Here is a 17,579-nt window from a genome sequence, read left to right as displayed (position 1 = left end):
TAGCACATTACTGCCAGGCTGAAGTTGGGACTTGGGACCATTCATTACACAATAAGAATCTTACAGCAGAAGTTCCACAAGCATTCTCCAAGATGAGTCCAGTAATAATAATTGGACAGTTGATTTACTTTCAGGATGATTTTGAGCAAGAATTAAAAAATAATGAAAAGAAAAGAAGGCCAGCTGTAGATAAAGATGACCAGCTGGAAAATTGTACATAGCAAGATCATCTAGAAATCAAAGGAAATTTGTCGTGTACAAAGTTTATCAGAAGCCCACAGTGTTGGATCAAACTTCCAAGAGAAGCCTAAGATTATTATCTCTCAAAAAAAGAAGAAGCCTAAGATTATTATAGAGAGATTGAGAATGAAAAGCCAAAATATGTTCGATTAATATACAGTAAGTTAACTTTAAAAAAGAGGCATATGGCCAAATGAAAAAGTTGTTACTCAGATCATTTAAAAGCAATACATCAGCAAGCAAATCTGAAAATTTTGTCCGCATTTATATAAATAAGAAAGATATTTCACGTTTAATCACACCACCCTCTTTATAACTTACAACATGTACAACATCATCCGTCACACAAACCGAAGCAAAACATTTTTTGGCAACGGTAGTATAATTTATTCAACATATAAATCATGTCAATGCTGCAAGCCATGAAAATATAAATTAAAATCACAAATATCAATCACGATTGCACTGCGATATTGACTATCCTCTCAACAGACACCTTTTGAATTAGGGTCTTCACATTCTCCTTAGCTGAAGCAGATCTACGGCTCCCTTGATCTTTAAAAGGATCATTATTTTGTTGGGTTGGATTAGTTGCATCAGGACAGCTCTTTTTTCGACCAAGCTTTGGTGATTTCGGACGAGTTGTGGGCAGCTTTTAGGAAAAAGAAAAGATTCAAGTTAGAAAACTCTAGTGAAACGTTTCATATGAAAAATCAATACTAGCCTGAAATCTGCTTAGTAAGTAAAAGGCCATTCACGATAAAATTCAACTACAAATTCAGGTATTCTTAAAAAGAATGGTCATCAAATACATCAATTCACTAAGAACTTTGTAAATATAAAAATCATTAAGAACTTCGTAAATATAAAAAAAGAAAAAAGAAAAAAAACACAATTAGCAATGAAAATTGAATAGGCTGGATGCAAGACGATACTTGAAAATGACATATCAAAGGGAAGTGGAAACACATAGATGCCAAATCAAAGATCTCATGCCATAATGAATCTTTCGATGTATCCTAGCCCGTAATAATATAAGTGGCGCACAGCAAGCTGCATTTCTGATGATACTTAACCACAATGAGGATGTCCAAAAGAAAACTCCTAGCAATCTCACAGGCAACTAATCTAGAAGATCTCAGTGAACTTTCACTAAAGCTTGGAACCAGTATAATCTGGTCCCTTATTAGAGAGCAGAATGATATTAAAAAAGAGGTAGCTTATGAACAATTACATGTTACTACAGGGTTGTCACCTTTTTCAGTTCAGTCTGCGGAGGAGGCCCCTCATGGTAGAAACTTGGCATAGGTGTAGCTTTGAATGTCAAGCTCTTCCTCAGTTGCTTAATAGCTGCCTCTTGTTCTTCCTGAAAGAAAAAGAAAAAGCTTAAACCAAGGCGACTGTGGATTTTTATAAGGGTAGTTTAATTACTTATTTGCTAATAATTATGTTAATAGAAAATCGCATAGACAATTCCTGACTTGTATCGATAAAAAATGAATGATACAAGTTTTGCTGGACAATTCGGAGTAGGCAGGAAATATTATAAAAAACAAATAACAGTGACAAGCCTAATATGTGTAAAAATCTCCTTGACTTGAAAACTTAACTGATCCTTTCACTGGAATGTACATAAGGTAGACCACCAACGAAATGGATAGAAAAGACAAAACAACTTCTTCTATCATTTTAAAATTTGATTACAGTTGTCTACAAAATGACTAGGAAGGCAACAAATTATTAGTTTTTTCCCCTTAGTTTGAATTTCCATGACAATTCTAATTCAGACAGAACTGTAGAAAGCTCCCAGTTGGTTAATACCAATAATAATTAAATAAAGCTAGTATATTTGGAGTTTGGATGCTGCAAAATAAAGAATATACCTTTGACCTAGCTTCACATTGGCTTCTTTTAGCCTCCAAAGCTTGGTGCTTCTCTTCCAACTTTAGATAAAACTATACAGAAATGAATACCGACGTAAAAGAGAAAATTATTTTCAGCAAAGTGCTCAGATCTTTTTCATACAATGAAAAAAGATAATGTAATATACCTACCTCCTTGCGCTTCTCTGCACGTTCAGTGCATTTGAAAACAGGGGCAGAAGCCACTGTAAGCCTGCCTTTTGATGTTCTCAGAGATGCTATAGTTCTATAAATTGTTCAGGATAATCAACCATTCTCTTTTGAAGAGGTAAATTGAATCTAATAGCAAAAAGATCAATCAAACGTTAGAGGATACGTAGAAGTAACAGAGCAAGCATCCTCGTCATTCAGAAGCTTTGTATCATCAGGTTGCGTAGACTTCCTTGACATAAGAGCTGTGTTACTCTGAAAATTATCATACAGAAAAATATCATGACATTTTTCTTTTATCTGTTGCATGATTTCCAAATAAAGTACATTACTTTAAGAAAGAACAAGATTATTCCCTGAAAATTATAAAAGAAAAGAGGTATTCATTTATTGAGGATAAAAGGCATTAATCAGCCACCCTTCTCCCTTCCTCACTGAGATCAAAATAACGAAAAGAAAATCTCACCTAGACATCAAAAAAAAGAAAAAAAAAAAAAAGAAAAAAAAAAAAAAAAAAAAAAAAAGTAGCAGAGGTAAAAAAAGAAGAAAAGGATCAAGAGGCGAAAATTACAGAATGAAATGCATTGAGAAAGAAGAATATGTTCCTCGATGTTTCCAAGAACAAGTGGAGAGATAAATTACCTGGTTCTTCTTCATCAGATTTGTTGTCTCAGAGTAAGAGTAGTTCCCATTCCAAGTAGCATTGCTAGAAGTATGATTCCCACCAGAAGCATGCTTGTTAGTTGCAAAATGACAGCTTCGAGAAACAGTGAGACGAGAATGTACCGGTCCAGTATTAGCTGACTTTTGTTCCGTTTTAATGGAAGAAGCCAAGTTTTTCTGACTAAATGGCTTCCGGGCAACATACCTCACATTTTTCTTCTCTGGGATACCAGGGCCTACATTAGGATTCTCTATAGAAGGTTCTTCTTGCTCCTTAAGACCATTTTCTTTTTGATGAATAGATAATGGTTCTACAGAATTTTCCATGGTGTATCCATTCACAATATGTTCATCAGGATTAAGAGAGGCTTTAGCGCCTTCATTCAAATCATCATGCTCGGAAGGTTTAGAGACACGACTATCAGTTTGCTTGGCATTATCAGTGGTTGAAGAAATAACAACAAAATCCAATTCTTCATTGCAACTTGTGTCTGTAACCTCCGTTTCCATATTGCTGTAATAGAAAATAAGAAAAATAACAACTTGAGATCAAACAAGCATAACTATGACATAGAATCCATCAGAAAAGTGCACAAAAATGATCAACTGATTTTATTAAAAAATAATAAAATAAAACTAAATATTTGATTCTACATGCACAGCAATAGTGATACAATTCTCATTTCAAATGGAAAAGCCTTGACTTTTATATTCAGGTAATAGTAAGTCTGTAAGCATGATCCCACCAACAGTTAAAAAACAAAAGAAAAAAGAAGAAGAAGAAAAGAGTGTGAAATTTGTCCACTAGCACATGTAGAAAGCAATGTACACTAATTGCTCAAGTTTCACTTAAGATTAATGCATCTAGCATTACAAGTATGAGAACTTACCATAGCTACTAGGATTCTTCATTTAGTATATACTATGAATTTGGTGTTTAACTAGCTTCCTTAAAGCCCCACAATGAGGCAATAAAAGAAGCTTAATAGTTAATATCTCAAGCAACAACACGTGCATCGGCAACGTAATTTGAGTGAAAGTATGTAAATCATCTAACCCAGTGGCCTAGTGGGTGAAAACGACTACGGGGCCCCTTTCGCCTTTACTACAGCTCAAAAAATTGATAAGTATGTCATCCAACAACTTTATGGCTTAAAAGGCAAATATGTCTTAGTCGAGTAACTATTAAGAAAATTTATGAAATTTTTTGAGTTTAGTACAACTAAAGCAACCTTAAGAAGTTGTAAAGCTATATTGCTTAGTCAAACAAAATTTAACCTATGCATGAATATCGTTTCGAATTCCATCGACTTGATTCTCTATCATAAGAATTTCAATCAAAATTGAAGAAAATTCTAGATTATAAGCACACATATAACAATTAAGTTACTTCAAAAGGCATCTTTTCTTTCGGACTAGAGACAAGCGACCTTAACTTACCAATAGATATCGGAAAGTTGAATACCAATAACATGGTAAACTTATACCCTTCAGCAATGGACATATCAATAGTTAAACATTGGAATATAATACACACTCATCAAGCAAAAGAAACGTATGATTTAAGTGAAATTTGCAAAGAAATTTTTTTAAAAAATATTTTTTTAAGGGTAAGCATCCATTAGTATAGAATCCTTCGAATACAAGTTCAAAACAAAAATAAATGCTGAAGTTGGAAATGCCCAATCGACTAAGCAATCGATCTCACAGTGTCTACCTAATTGATCCACGAAAAGCTCAAGAGAACTCGATTTGCGGGGTCGATTACTCCAATAATCGATGCGATTAACGAAAATAACCAGATTGAGAACTAAATTGAAGAGGCGAGGTTGATACAAAGCGAAATCGAGGATAATGAGGAAAATTTCTTACTCTCGATCGATTCGTCCTCTTCTCTCCGCCCCTCTTCTTCTTCTTCTTCTTCTTCTTCGTACGCGCACCCTCGTCGCTGTTCCACTGGAGCTATTTATGAGCCACCCCGCTCTAACGCCGTTATCTAACGGCGAGCGGTTCGAATTGTAACGGCGCCGTTAGGCTCGTTCCGGTGTTCGAACATTTTGGGCGCGCCACCGTCCACTTTTCACGAATCTCAACGCACCGCGCGCTAGTAATAATAAGAGAATAATTAATGTGCGCAACTCCGCACAGGAAATATGCTTATTACCAGCTAAGTATCCCCACATTTTTAATTCGTGCGTTTAAAGCAAAGGGAATGTTGCGTATTTGTACATTGTATGTGTCATTTTATAATTGACTCATAGCTCTAATTTTGGAGCACAATGGCATGCTTTTTATGTGACATCAATTTGAAAATAATAATAATTATTATTATTTTGAATTTTATAGATTGTCGCTCAATTTTGCCAGGCGGTTAAAAGGAAATCATATGAATGATTGCATTTGAAATCGTACAGCTTAAAATAAATTTCACGAGGATTAATTTTGCTTTTCATAGATTTTTATATTGCAAGGTAATCATATCGCAAACTCGACGGCACCCATTATCTAATAATTAATGAACTAAAAAATTTGCTAAAAGAGAACAAGGGCCCCAAGTGAGTCACACAATCCAACTCATCATCCGACATGGGAGCTGTGCAGGTGGAGATGGCACATCCGACGCGATATGGCGATGTCGATGCACCAACCGATCCTGTACACTGCATGCCCTGATTTGTTCAATCATATTATGATCCTTACGCCTCCCAGAAAATCAACCGTTGGTTAGTTCTTTCACAAAGTTCCCCACCACCCCTTCTTGACTCTGCACCTACTGTGCATAACGGACCACGCCAAGCAATGTCTAGTGTTTCAAACCTAACCTTATTCTACACGTCTGGTTGTCAGGACTTAAAATTTTTTTCTATAATTTCTTTTTGCAATCACTTAAATTTCGAAATGATTATTTGTCGAAGGTTTTACTCCGATCTTCTAAAAGCATCTCCGCGGATCTCGAAACTGATGGTGCGGAAATCGATAAGTCTTTTATAGTTTCGATGTTTTTAGAAAATATATTTATTAGAGCTCTTGGAAGCTCGTACCATTTTTTTTTTTTTTTGACTTGTAATTTTATGCCACTTGGTATCTTTATATTTGCTTTATGGACGGCGAGTGATCTTTAAATGAATGTGGTTTCCACTTATTCAACTCAGAATTCTTATTTTGTAATCCTTTACTAAAAGTAATAGAAAAATTTCTTCAACTCATTCTCTCGTGGTTTAGTGTAGGGCGAGTAGGTCATAACTTAACAAGTAGAGAAATAGGCTTGCTGACTTCACGAAGAATGGCAAGCGCCGCATAAGGTAGACAGGTAATTTCGCATAACTTCGTAACATGGTGCATCTGTATATTTTTCACTGCGGTTTTCATGATCGATAAATACGAAACATAAAAAACTGCTTTCTAGCAACTTTTATAGTATCAGAATTAGTTCAAATTCCATGAAATTTCTAGTTTTATCTAGATAGGTAGCATGCTACCCGCTTCGTTTATTTCATTTAGAAATAAACTTAGCTGGAAATGTGAATCAACTAGGATTCGAACTTGGGTTTCGAGTACCAACCACCAAACTCTTTGCCACTTGCTCTAGAGACGGTCGTTGCTAATACATGAGATTAGTTATTGATACATGGCATCTAGATCATTGAAAAGAGTCTCAGAGTATCTAGCTGAATCTGTAGGATGCACAAAGATATATAAATAGCAATCTTCCACGCTTCTAAATTGTACAACTGATAGACGATATTTATTCATGTTCATGTTAATTATTCATAAATATAAGAGGAAACAATATATAAAGCAGTGACGAGGGCCCAAATCTACGCCTATATGATTATCCGAGGCCCAGGTCGAGGGTCAGGCCGTGCGGGGCTAAAACTCATTTGTCTTAAAAAGCCCAACTACTGTTTGGATGGTGTTGTTATATGTAGATTGAACTCTATAGAACTAGTCTGGAATACTATTGATATCAAAAAGTCTTTTTTACTATCAAGTTTTTAACCCTTGGATGAGAAATGGTAGGGTTGGGATGATATTAGTTTCTTAGGTTGAGCGGTTCCCACTGAGTTATAATATTTAATCTAATAGTTAGAAATAATAAAAGAAATTAATTCAAAGGCTAAAACCTTAATAGCAAAAAAGGCCTTTTGCTATCAATAGTATTCTAGTCCAACTCTATGTATATATAGCTATTATTCTCTGCCAAAATCAGTTAGTAAATAATAGTTGTGTTCGACAAAACTCTTTATCAATAATAAATTAGGCTCTATCTTTTGAAAATTAAATTTGACCTTAGTTAAACTTGTTTTGTATCTGAAAAGCTTGCAGAAGAGCATATATATATATAGTGATGCTACTATTCTATCGGAAGCACGGAAGGCTCCATGCTTCCAGTTCGTTTTCGATGTTGCGACTGTCGAATCGTCGATCGGCTCCGTTAAACTTGATCTAGAGTATTTGGAGTACCTAGAAAATAAATTTTATTATTTTTCGATATCATTTGCCTAGTGATCGAATGGGCTCAAAATCAACAAATTTCAATGGCCGTAGTGAGCCGTTTGCAAGTTTAACGGTATAGAAATATCCAAATCACGTGAAATTTTGATAGAAAATTCTTTATATTATATAAAACAAGATCAATATCTTTGATTTAAAATTTTAATGTCATATTATTACATTTTGTAAGATTTTTATTTTCAACCGTTGATTTTGAGCCCCTCCGTTCACTAGGCAAATGATATCGTAAAATTATAAAATTTATTTTCTAGGTACTTCAAATACTCTAGATCAAGTTTAAGGGAGCCGATCGACGATTCGAAAGTCGCAACATCGAAAACGAGCTGGAAGCACAGAAGGCTCCGTGGCTCCGTGCTTCCGATAGCATAGTAGCCTCACTCTATCTATATATATATATATATTTTTTTTTGAGAAAAAGATAACAAACTATCCGCTTCATTTATAAAGAGAAATGAATTTTGCAACATAAGTGAGACAACCAAAACCTCAAGAAAAGAAAAAACAAAACATCAAAAATAAAGAGAGAGATAGAGAGGACGAGGGAGGAAAGAAAGGGGAGAAAGGTTAAGCTACAAGTATATAATTAATGGTATTGTTCTAATCAATCCTACGCGAATGAATGTATACAGTGAAAAACTTGAGTTAGGCTTGATTCTCGTCCCAAGTCAACACTATTTCTTTCTAGCAAGCATCACATAGTTGAAAGTTTGATAAGTTTATTTATTCGACTGCAACCGTCAATATTGGTGTAATATTTGTTCCAAAGTTCTGTTACATCATACTCAGGCAATGTGATAAGACAAGTCGTTTGTCTGAGTCAAAAAGTAGATAGCGGAAACTAGAGCATATATATATACTTGGGTACGAAAACGTGTGAGCCTGCATCAAGCATTTTCCTAGCTAAGGAGGCGTGCGGGTGATCTAAGCGCGAATCTCAAAGTGGGACCACAGCCACAACCTGAACCGGAGCACGGAGCGGTTAAGGCAAAATCGTTAATTGGGGGCGAGACTCACATTAACTGATCTTTAACAAGGGGTAACGGCCTCGTACGGGTCCCACCCGCTAACTTCCAATAAAACAAATCACTCCGCCAACCGGAAAACGCCACGTGTCCCGTATTACTCACCGGTTTCCAAAACGCGCGCTTTAACTCGTTCTCGTTATGGCACGGTTACGCCGAAGACTATAACCCTCTATATATATATATAATGAGCGCAGCACTCGGAGCACCTCACACGGTTGTTTCCTCCGAGCGAACGCGAGAGAGAGAGAGAGAGAGAGAGAGAGAGAGGGAGAGGGAGAATGGAGATGGAGATGGAGAGGGAGAGGGAGAGGGAGAGGGAGAAGGAGAGGGAGATAGAGGGAGGGGTGAAGGTGGTGGAAGCGACGAGCGAGGCGGCGAAGGCGGCGGCTCCCGCGGCGGAGGATGCGGTGGTGGCGCCGACGAAGAAGAACCGGATCCAGGTGTCCACCAACAAGAAACCGCTCTACTTCTACGTCAATCTCGCGAAGGTATATAGCCCTCTCGATCCGTCCTTGTTTGTGAGGGAATTGGATCCTTCAACTTCAAATGGTTGTATATGGTGGAATTAGGGTTTGGACCGAGCTATTTTGGGCCTTATTTTCTTCGATTTAAAGCACTGGAGTGTGTAATTTCGGATATGTGGTCGGTGTTCTGTTACGAATCAGGCATTACGCGATTTCATCGGGATCGTGATCTGCTCGGCAGGCTCGCATTCATTTCGATCTATTTTGGCGTTATTTTCTCCGATTCAGGTCGCTAGAGTGGGTGATTTCTGATGATAATGCGTGATTCTTTGCAATCTTTTTCAGTGTCTGCTTAGAATTAGGTAGTTTGTAGCTTCATCTAGATCAGGATCTGTTCGTTGGTGTACCTATCTGTTTGATCTATTTTCGCCTTATGTTCGTTGATTTAGGGCAGTTGAGTGGATAATTTATGATAATGCATGATTTACTTGTGCAATGTTATCCGCTGTTCTTCTCTGAATCAGATATTGTGTAGCTTAGTACATATCGCGATCTGTTCGTTGATGTACTTTTCTGTTTTGTCACAGTATTTTCTCATTTTCTATGTGATCACATTGTTAATTACTTGGTATTAATTAATGTTTCTTTATAGCTGTTTCTCTCTTTGCTAGATTTCTTCATGTTTGAGTACGGAGACCAAACAATTTTTGGATGCTTTGCAGAGTGCTAATATAATTTAGATTTGACCAGTGTTTGCTCTGATGCGATGATGCAATTTTACTTTTCTCTGTCAATCTTTTGATCTTTCCACTGTTTTCTCAGTTGAAGATCCATTCTAGTAAAATACATAATTGATTCTTGTTAATTAGTTTCCCTTTCCATATTATTATATTCTGTACTCTTTTCTTTTTTTCTTTTTTCTTTTTTTTTTGTAAACGCCAATAATGGTTTCACAGAGGTACATGCAGCAGCATAATGAGATCGAACTTTCCGCGCTGGGCATGGGTAACACTCTCTACTCTGACCACCATCAGATGCTATTTTATAAAAGGAATCAAAAGAAAACGAATATATGAAATTTTAATGCAATTGTACAATAATAACATCTGAAATATGTGCATTACATGTTAATCATCAGCATTATCTTGGTAACATCTTGTTGATTTCAGCTATTGGCACTGTTGTCACGGTTGCTGAGATCCTGAAGAACAACGGTCTGGCTACTGAGAAGAGTAAGCCACGAACTCAAGTCTCATTTTTCTTCCACGAAGACTTGAATTAGTGGAGAACATAAGCTAGTAGTCTTAACATTAAATGGAGCAGAGATCCTGACTTCGACGGTTGGCACCAAAGATGATACCAAGGGCCGCCTTGTTAGGAAAGCCAGGGTGGGTCTCTCCCTTCCCCCACCATTAAAATTATATATATATGACAAATGACAATTTTGTAATTCTCGGAGCTGTAAACTTATAAACTTTAATTTCTTCCAATCTTTATACTTGCAGATTGAGATTTTGCTACACAAATCAGAGAATTTCAACAACCTCGTCCCTGCTACCAAAGCGGATCAAATCAAGGCAGTTCAGCCAGAGATTGAGGCATAAGAGAGTAGTTGTGTGTTTCTCCTTAGTTCTTCCGCATATTGTTCTCTCTGCAGGTAGCGTAGGGGGATATGTCGGGCCAGTGTGTCTGGTATGGCAGACCCAAGCATCTGCACAACCGTATTCTGTCACCTCTAATGTGCTCAGCAACCCATGATGGCTATAGAGAGCTTCTGGGCGAATGTTCTTCATCTTCTTCTTCCTTTCTTCCTTTTTTGTCTAGTTCTGATGTTCAACTAAAGCCTTTAATTTTGAGACTTGCTTCTGTATGAGATGGTTGATGTCCCATGATGGGTACCCGTTACAAATAGATTCTTCTCAAGTTTTTGGCATTCTCTATTACGGTTGTCTCTATACCTTTTTTTTCCCCTTGTTTCTTAGTTTGCCCGTAATAAGTTTTGGATTACATATTTCGATCACGAAGTAACATAGCACGAGTCACTAAACATTTTTTCTGTTTATTTTTGCCAATTTAGTGTTGTTATCTCGTGTTGTGTGAATTCCTTTTTGAGGCAGTATAATAGCATTTAGTTGTTTGTACTATACCAGAAAAAAAGTGCAGCTCAACATACTGTTGACCCTGTTTTGTAAGCAAAAGTAAATTGAAGCTATAAACAAAATACGGATCTCATGTTCTAAGAAGTTTCCGTTGGTATACTAAGGTTGCAAATGAAACAACAGGGAACTACTAGTTATAATATGGAACTATGAGTTGCTTGTAATGTATATCTGAACCTATTAACAACGAACATTGTACGAACCAGTCAACAAAGAACAAACTTAGTCATGAAATTCTTATTTTTAGGGATTTAATTAGGATTTCCATGTATAACCATTTTGTCTTAATCCAAACATCAAAAATGTGCTCTCGATATTATGTTCAAATGATATGTCCGCCTCCTCCATATATCTTTTCTGTACAAGAGATATATTAGGAAAGGACGTTTGAGCTTCTTATCTAAAATTTGATTTTTGAATAGAGGAACTAGTTCGAATATATTCAAACTCCCCTACCTGATATATCGTTATTACAGATAAGAATCTGGATCTTCTTGTGGAAAATTTGTTTCCACACGTGGCTTCGTGAAACAACTTCGAATTTGAACTCGACAAAAACAACTCTATAAATAGCGAACTCTCTTTCCCTCACCCCTCCGCCTCGTAGGCGTCCTTCCACTATTTTTTCACTAGGCTATTATTATTACTCTAATAATTATAATAATAATAATAATAATAATAATAGTTATTGTCCATTATATATATTCGTTTTTCCTCTCAGCTCAGCACTTACTAATGATGGTTCAGAGGTCGAAGAAACTACTGCTGCTTCTCTTCGTGACAATCTCAATCTTAATGCAGAACACTCCGGCCATGGCTGCGAGGGAACTTAAATACGAGTCTCTGCTGCAGACTGAGAAGCACGTTGGGCCGCTTTCAAAGAGGCTGATACCGCCTTCGGGGCCTTCCATGTGTTCTAATAGCTATAACTTTTACGGTAGTGATTGCGCTGCTCCGCCGACACCTAACTAGCGTAGATCGATATATGTATTTTGCAATTAGCATGTAAATATTGCATAGCTTTCTTCCTTTTTTTGAGTTTCTTGCATGGCGTATTAATTTTTGCGGGCCATCATGTATGCAATAATTAGTTATAACGCTAGAGTGGACTTATTTTTATGCACTTCCCTTTTATTTTTGCTTGCAATGGATATAATATTAGTTGCACTGGCAACATTCGTTTAACTGGTACATTAGCTTATGTTTGTATTTTTTTTTTACTACCATTTGTTTTTACTCGAATGGCACGTTATTTGTCGACCATGCCATTATTTGCAATTATATCAAGTACTGATCATTTAGCATGCTTACGCTTTCAATGTGGCGATTTTAGTTCCAATCCTTTTTGTCCTAGATTGAGATCCAAATTCTGGATTGGGAAGATCTCCTTACGCATTTTATTCCCCCGTATTTTTGACATGGTAACTAAGAAGGATGTAAGAGTGTCTCAGTGCTGGAATTCTCACGGATGGAGATGGCGCTACATCTGTCGCGGTTTTGTGGCATTAAATTTCCCTGACGGGAATCGACAGTTGTTGATGTTCAAGGACCTCCTCCAGAATGTCTCCCCAAATTTCGGGCCTAACTGCGCCAGCTAGCGCTGGGAAGCAAAACAAAAGTTCACTGTCAAATCCTACTCTTTCCTTTCATTCTCCGGAACGATTGACCCGATGTACTCGTAAATCTGGAAGCCAAAATTATCTTTAAAGATCAAAATTTTCATTTGGCTACTACTTCGAAGGAGACTTCCCACTGCCAACAGACTACTTCAGAGCGGGCAACTTGTGGAGCCTCATTGCATTTTCTGTGCCGTGGGCACGGAAAACTGTGACCATCTTTTTCGCAATTGCGTTTTTGTCAAATATCTGCTTCTTTGCATCCACGGCTCGGAAATACTTTTAGATTCTTCGGAGGATGCTCGAGGTCTTTGGAGTTCGGTCATCAGTGTTGCAGATAAACTCAATAGGATAAAAGGTCTGACCTTGCTGTCCGCCACCTGGTGGGTGGTTTGGACCAAGCGGAATAATATCATCTCCAGAGAGAAACATTCCACCCCCTCCCACTCTCCACAACGTGTTAGCCTCCTCCTGAACTCGTGGGACGAGCCTCGTTGACCGACGTCCCCCGTTCGCCGGACCTGGCCTCCCGCCTTGCTCTCCCGCTTTCCTCTCATTTCACCCTGATACCCTTGCTACTGTATCTTCTTCTTTTTTCCTCGGAAGCTCCAGTTGCTTCCATAATATATACCTAGTTCATTTTACCAAATGAATGAAGTGGGCAGCTTGCTATTTTTTTCTCAAAAAAAAAAAAAAGAAAAAAAGAAAAAAGACTTGAGATCCAAATTGAAAATTCGATCTTCTGTACATGACTTAGGTGCATGCGATTCTCAGGGCATGTCAACCAAAGAAATAAAGTATCCGAATCAAGCCCAAATTTTCTATGGCGTCGCTGACCCGCCATTGCACCTATTAGATTTGGTTTTGATCCCGCCCAAAATTGCAGATTGGGTTCGAAGCTGATTCAAATACGACCCCATTAAGGCTGAGAATTAAACAACTTGATTTTTGTTCATGAACTCACTATACTTGATCAAGACACCGTGTTAGCAAAGTTTCAGATATTGGAATCAAGATTTGCCAAAATGAGCCTTAATATTCCATTAATACAAGTTGGATAACCTTTCATTTTTGATCCGTGCTATATTTTAGTCTAATTGTCTAATCAATACACCTTAGAAAAGTGTACTTCAAATCTGAGAAACTCCAATTCATCGTATGGTTAGGATCACTATTAATAAATTAACAGTTGATTACAAGAATTTTAACACCAGGTTAAATGCAAGTTCATAGAGCATATAGCTTAATAAATATTAATTATAATGCTATCCCGTTTAAGATGTGAGCTCTAAAAAATAAATTTTAGCACCAGGTTAATTAATTAGGTTGAACCCGCCAGATAGTAGATGCTTTAGGCTCAGTTCGCTAGCGAGCTCTAAAAATTTAGGAAAAAGTTCAAATACCACTCTTGTAGTTTCATATTTTCTCACTTTAGTGCCTTGTGTTTTAACATATATGAATTTAGTGTTTTGTGGTTTCATTTTTATCTTTTTATTATCAATTTTATTAATTTTTTTCGTTAAATCTGTAACAAAGTTAAAACTAAAGAGTACTAAAATGAATATTCAATAAACCTAAGTGTGATATCTGAAGTTTTTTGTATATAATTTAATGAAATATTAACGGAAAAACTGACGAAAAGATAAAAATGAAACCACAGAATACTAACTGTATATACTTTAAACCACAAAAATATTAAAGTGAGAAAGTGTGAAACTACAGGAATGGTATTTGATGTTTACCCAAAAATTTATCACCGAAACGAGATAATAACTAATAAAGTAGAAGTGTTACCACACTTGGTTATGCTAAGCAGATTCGATTTCAGAGTCTATGTTTGAACAAGTTGAGTTATTCCACGGGAAAACTAGAAGTAGTCTAATAAATGATTTTAATGCATAAAATTCTGAATTGGAATTTTAGTAACGTAAGAGATCTTGTAATTAAGTACTCTTCTTTGTAGTCTGTTGCTACTTACTAACTAGCGATGAAAATGATCAAGGAAAAAAAACAATATATCACATCAAATATTTTTTCGGTCGTGTTACGGTATTAAATTAAAGAAAAAAAAATCTCTAGGATGCGTGCTTTTAAAGTTTATTGAAATCTCTAAACTCTAAAACAACAAAATTATTATTATTATTATTATTATTATTATTACGATTATTATTTTTGCACCACTATCTACTTATGATTATTATTAGGATTATGGTATTATTTTTGCACCACTATCAACATAATAATAATAAAAAATTTATTATTATGATTATTATTAGGATGCGTGTTATGGTATGATATAATTATATGAGGCTGAATGAGAAAAAAGAGTCAGATGGAAATCGAATTCGGAGTCGTTCGTTCTAATATCGTTATCAATAATTCTTATTTTTCAAAGACTTTAAAAATGTGAAATAATTAATTTTCGAATTTGAGATCTGAGATACTAATCAATAAATTCTTGCCACTTACGTTAGGAACCGCCTGTTTATATTGAACAATGAATGCGCCGCACATTTTACGTTCTTGGTTTTTCTCAGTATACATATACATACATACTTTTGACCCAACCGATCGAGCAAGGTCAAGGTCAGTGCAAGTCCCATAAATTAACCGCGCGTAGGACGGAGTCAATTCAACAACCGGGCTTTTAATTAATTAAAGGCGCTATTCGCAGTTGAATCTGTCCACGTCCATGTCGTTATTTAACATGACGTGTTTACTAGTGCTGAGACATTCAATCGCTGCCGTTAGATTCTCCGCGGTTTTTTATGTGATGAGTGGCTGTGATCAGCCTTGGGCACCTGATGGCTTGTAGTTAATTAATTACCTCAAAGGTTAACGTTTTATGACTATTGTAGAATTTTATATATTATATAATAAAGATAGTACTATTAGTAAAGCTAATCTAAACATTAAAATTAAATTTATTGAATCTGATCATTGCTGATCAATTTGATCAAATATATTACTTGATTAATTTCGTTGCGCATTCTGCCGTGGTGATTGAATAATCAGTAAGTTTTTAATGTACACGACGACACCTAGAAGAAAGATATATAAAATTAATCTCTCTTTCTCTCTCTCTCTCCCTCTCTCTCTATATATATAGAATTGAGCTCCTATGTTTTTAAAAGTACCAAGTCATTGATACTTGTAAGTTTTCGGCTTTTGGATTAAGGAATGTGCGGTTAGGATGATGTGGGCCCTCTAGGGTTGAGTGAGTGGTTGGTTTAATAGTATGATCTAACGGATGAAAATGATCAAAAATGTAGATCTAACGATAAAAAATTTTCAAGCACCAAGTGCTTGGTGGTTTTACAAGCACCATAGCCGAACTATATATATATATATATATATATGACAATTTATAATTTCAAAGTCATGCGTGCAAATTAATCTCCTGAGTAACAAATTTGCAAAATAAAAATTTATGGGTTGAAAACTGTTGCCATATGATGTGTCCATATTGACAAGTTATAATTTAACCATATCCTCATCAGACGTGGCCTATTATTTCCAACAAAAACAATGGAATTTGGAGTGTAATTAATTGGATAACAGAGGTCATGCGTATCCGTGCGACATGGACACACCCCGTTTCTGCGGGTATATAAAGCAACAGCAAAATCACGTTACACAATCGCACGACTTTGTTTTTTCAAACATAAAGAAAAAACAAAGCCGTGTCTACGACTGCAGACTTAGTCATTTATTTAGAACGGGAAAAAATAAACCTCTCTTATTAGACTTCAAACTCATGCAAAAGGCACGAAAACACGTATACTCACACACACCTACTTGTGTTTATGATAACCCCCTAAGTGCTATAAAATCAACTCAATCCCCCTCCACCACATATAACAGCATCTGCTCCAACATAAGAATCAATATACTTGGATTCTATATACCAAAAGTTCATATATTCTTTCCATTTCTTCTGCTTCTGCTTCTGCTTCGGCTTTTGCGTTCTGTGTTTTGGTTTTAGTTTATTGCGATTAAAGAGATGGCGATGTACTCCGCGAGAGCGTTGTTGCTTCTTGTTCTTGTCGTCGCGAGCTTGAATCTTATCATGGCGGCGAGGCTGTTGGAGGGGGAGTCGTGGACTCGGAGCGTTGGCCTTCTCTTTCAGTCTCTTCCGAAGAATTCCGGAACTTCTTCGCAGCCGTCAGGATGCACACACAACCCTAACATCCAAGGCGGAAATTGCTAGATTTCCATTCGTGATAGCGCGATCGTCGTCAACGCACAACAGTTTGCATAAAAATCTTTCCATTTATTGACAGATTCTTTTCTTTTTTTCTTCTTCTTTTTTTCTTTGGAAACCATTGTTCTGAGTTAGCTAGAGAGGGTAATTAAGTAAACATATAGGGAAAGGGAAAAATAAAATGTACGGATGGTTCCATCGATGCAAGATGGTGGAACTGAAGAACAAGTTATGAGTCGATTTCTAAAAAACTGTTTGTTTGTAAATTGGATTATACGCTTAATTGGATATGTTTACCAATTAATCTAGGTTTTGGTTTTCTATTTTCTTTCAAGAATTTGTATTTATTAACCAGCAATTGCAATAATACCAAGCTTGAGTTTAAAACAGCATTCAACATCTACGAGACGACCGACCGTCCCTAAAGCAAGTGGCAAAGGGCTTGATGGTTGGTATCCGAGGTCCCAAGTTCGAATCCTAGTTAATTCATATTTCTAGCTAAATTTATTTCTAAATTAAATAAACGAAACAGCTAGCGTGTTATTTATATCTCTCAAAAAAAAAAAAAAAAAAATCAATGAGACAAAATTAAATTAATTTGTAGAACGCATCCGACACTGT

At 36.3% G+C, this 17,579-nt stretch overlaps 2 protein-coding genes across 2 annotated transcripts; one reads left to right on the top strand and one right to left on the bottom strand.

Moving 5' to 3' along the window:
• On the bottom strand, positions 476-4,711 carry LOC109721826 (protein WVD2-like 3). The gene is made up of 7 exons (XM_020249623.1): positions 4,693-4,711; positions 2,955-3,489; positions 2,479-2,567; positions 2,295-2,388; positions 2,124-2,195; positions 1,496-1,606; positions 476-892 (listed from the first exon to the last, which is right to left on the bottom strand). The coding sequence occupies exons 2-7, from the start codon at positions 3,483-3,485 to the stop codon at positions 695-697; spliced, it is 1,095 nt and encodes a 364-aa protein (XP_020105212.1). The 5' UTR covers positions 3,486-3,489; positions 4,693-4,711; the 3' UTR covers positions 476-694.
• On the top strand, positions 8,718-10,603 carry LOC109721016 (uncharacterized protein At2g34160-like). Its single transcript, XM_020248406.1, has 5 exons — positions 8,718-9,003; positions 9,936-9,984; positions 10,149-10,211; positions 10,303-10,367; positions 10,485-10,603. The coding sequence occupies exons 1-5, from the start codon at positions 8,794-8,796 to the stop codon at positions 10,581-10,583; spliced, it is 486 nt and encodes a 161-aa protein (XP_020103995.1). The 5' UTR covers positions 8,718-8,793; the 3' UTR covers positions 10,584-10,603.

Source organism: Ananas comosus, linkage group 15 (genome assembly GCF_001540865.1).
Source record: "Ananas comosus cultivar F153 linkage group 15, ASM154086v1, whole genome shotgun sequence".
NCBI lineage: Eukaryota > Viridiplantae > Streptophyta > Magnoliopsida > Poales > Bromeliaceae > Ananas > Ananas comosus.
The sequence above is the reverse complement of the archived record's forward strand: the minus strand, read 5'-3'. Positions and strand labels throughout refer to the sequence as shown.

Coding starts and splice junctions, on each gene's coding strand:
- LOC109721826 (XM_020249623.1), bottom strand. CDS start 3,485: ATGGAAACGGAGGTTACAGACACAAGTTGCAATGAAGAATTGGATTTT. Junction 2,568..2,954: donor ATCTGATGAAGAAGAACCAG/GTAATTTATCTC, acceptor GATAATTTTCAG/AGTAACACAGCTCTTATGTC. Junction 2,196..2,294: donor GTGCAGAGAAGCGCAAGGAG/GTAGGTATATTA, acceptor ATTTCTGTATAG/TTTTATCTAAAGTTGGAAGA.
- LOC109721016 (XM_020248406.1), top strand. CDS start 8,794: ATGGAGATGGAGATGGAGAGGGAGAGGGAGAGGGAGAGGGAGAAGGAG. Junction 9,985..10,148: donor ACTTTCCGCGCTGGGCATGG/GTAACACTCTCT, acceptor TGTTGATTTCAG/CTATTGGCACTGTTGTCACG. Junction 10,212..10,302: donor CGGTCTGGCTACTGAGAAGA/GTAAGCCACGAA, acceptor TAAATGGAGCAG/AGATCCTGACTTCGACGGTT.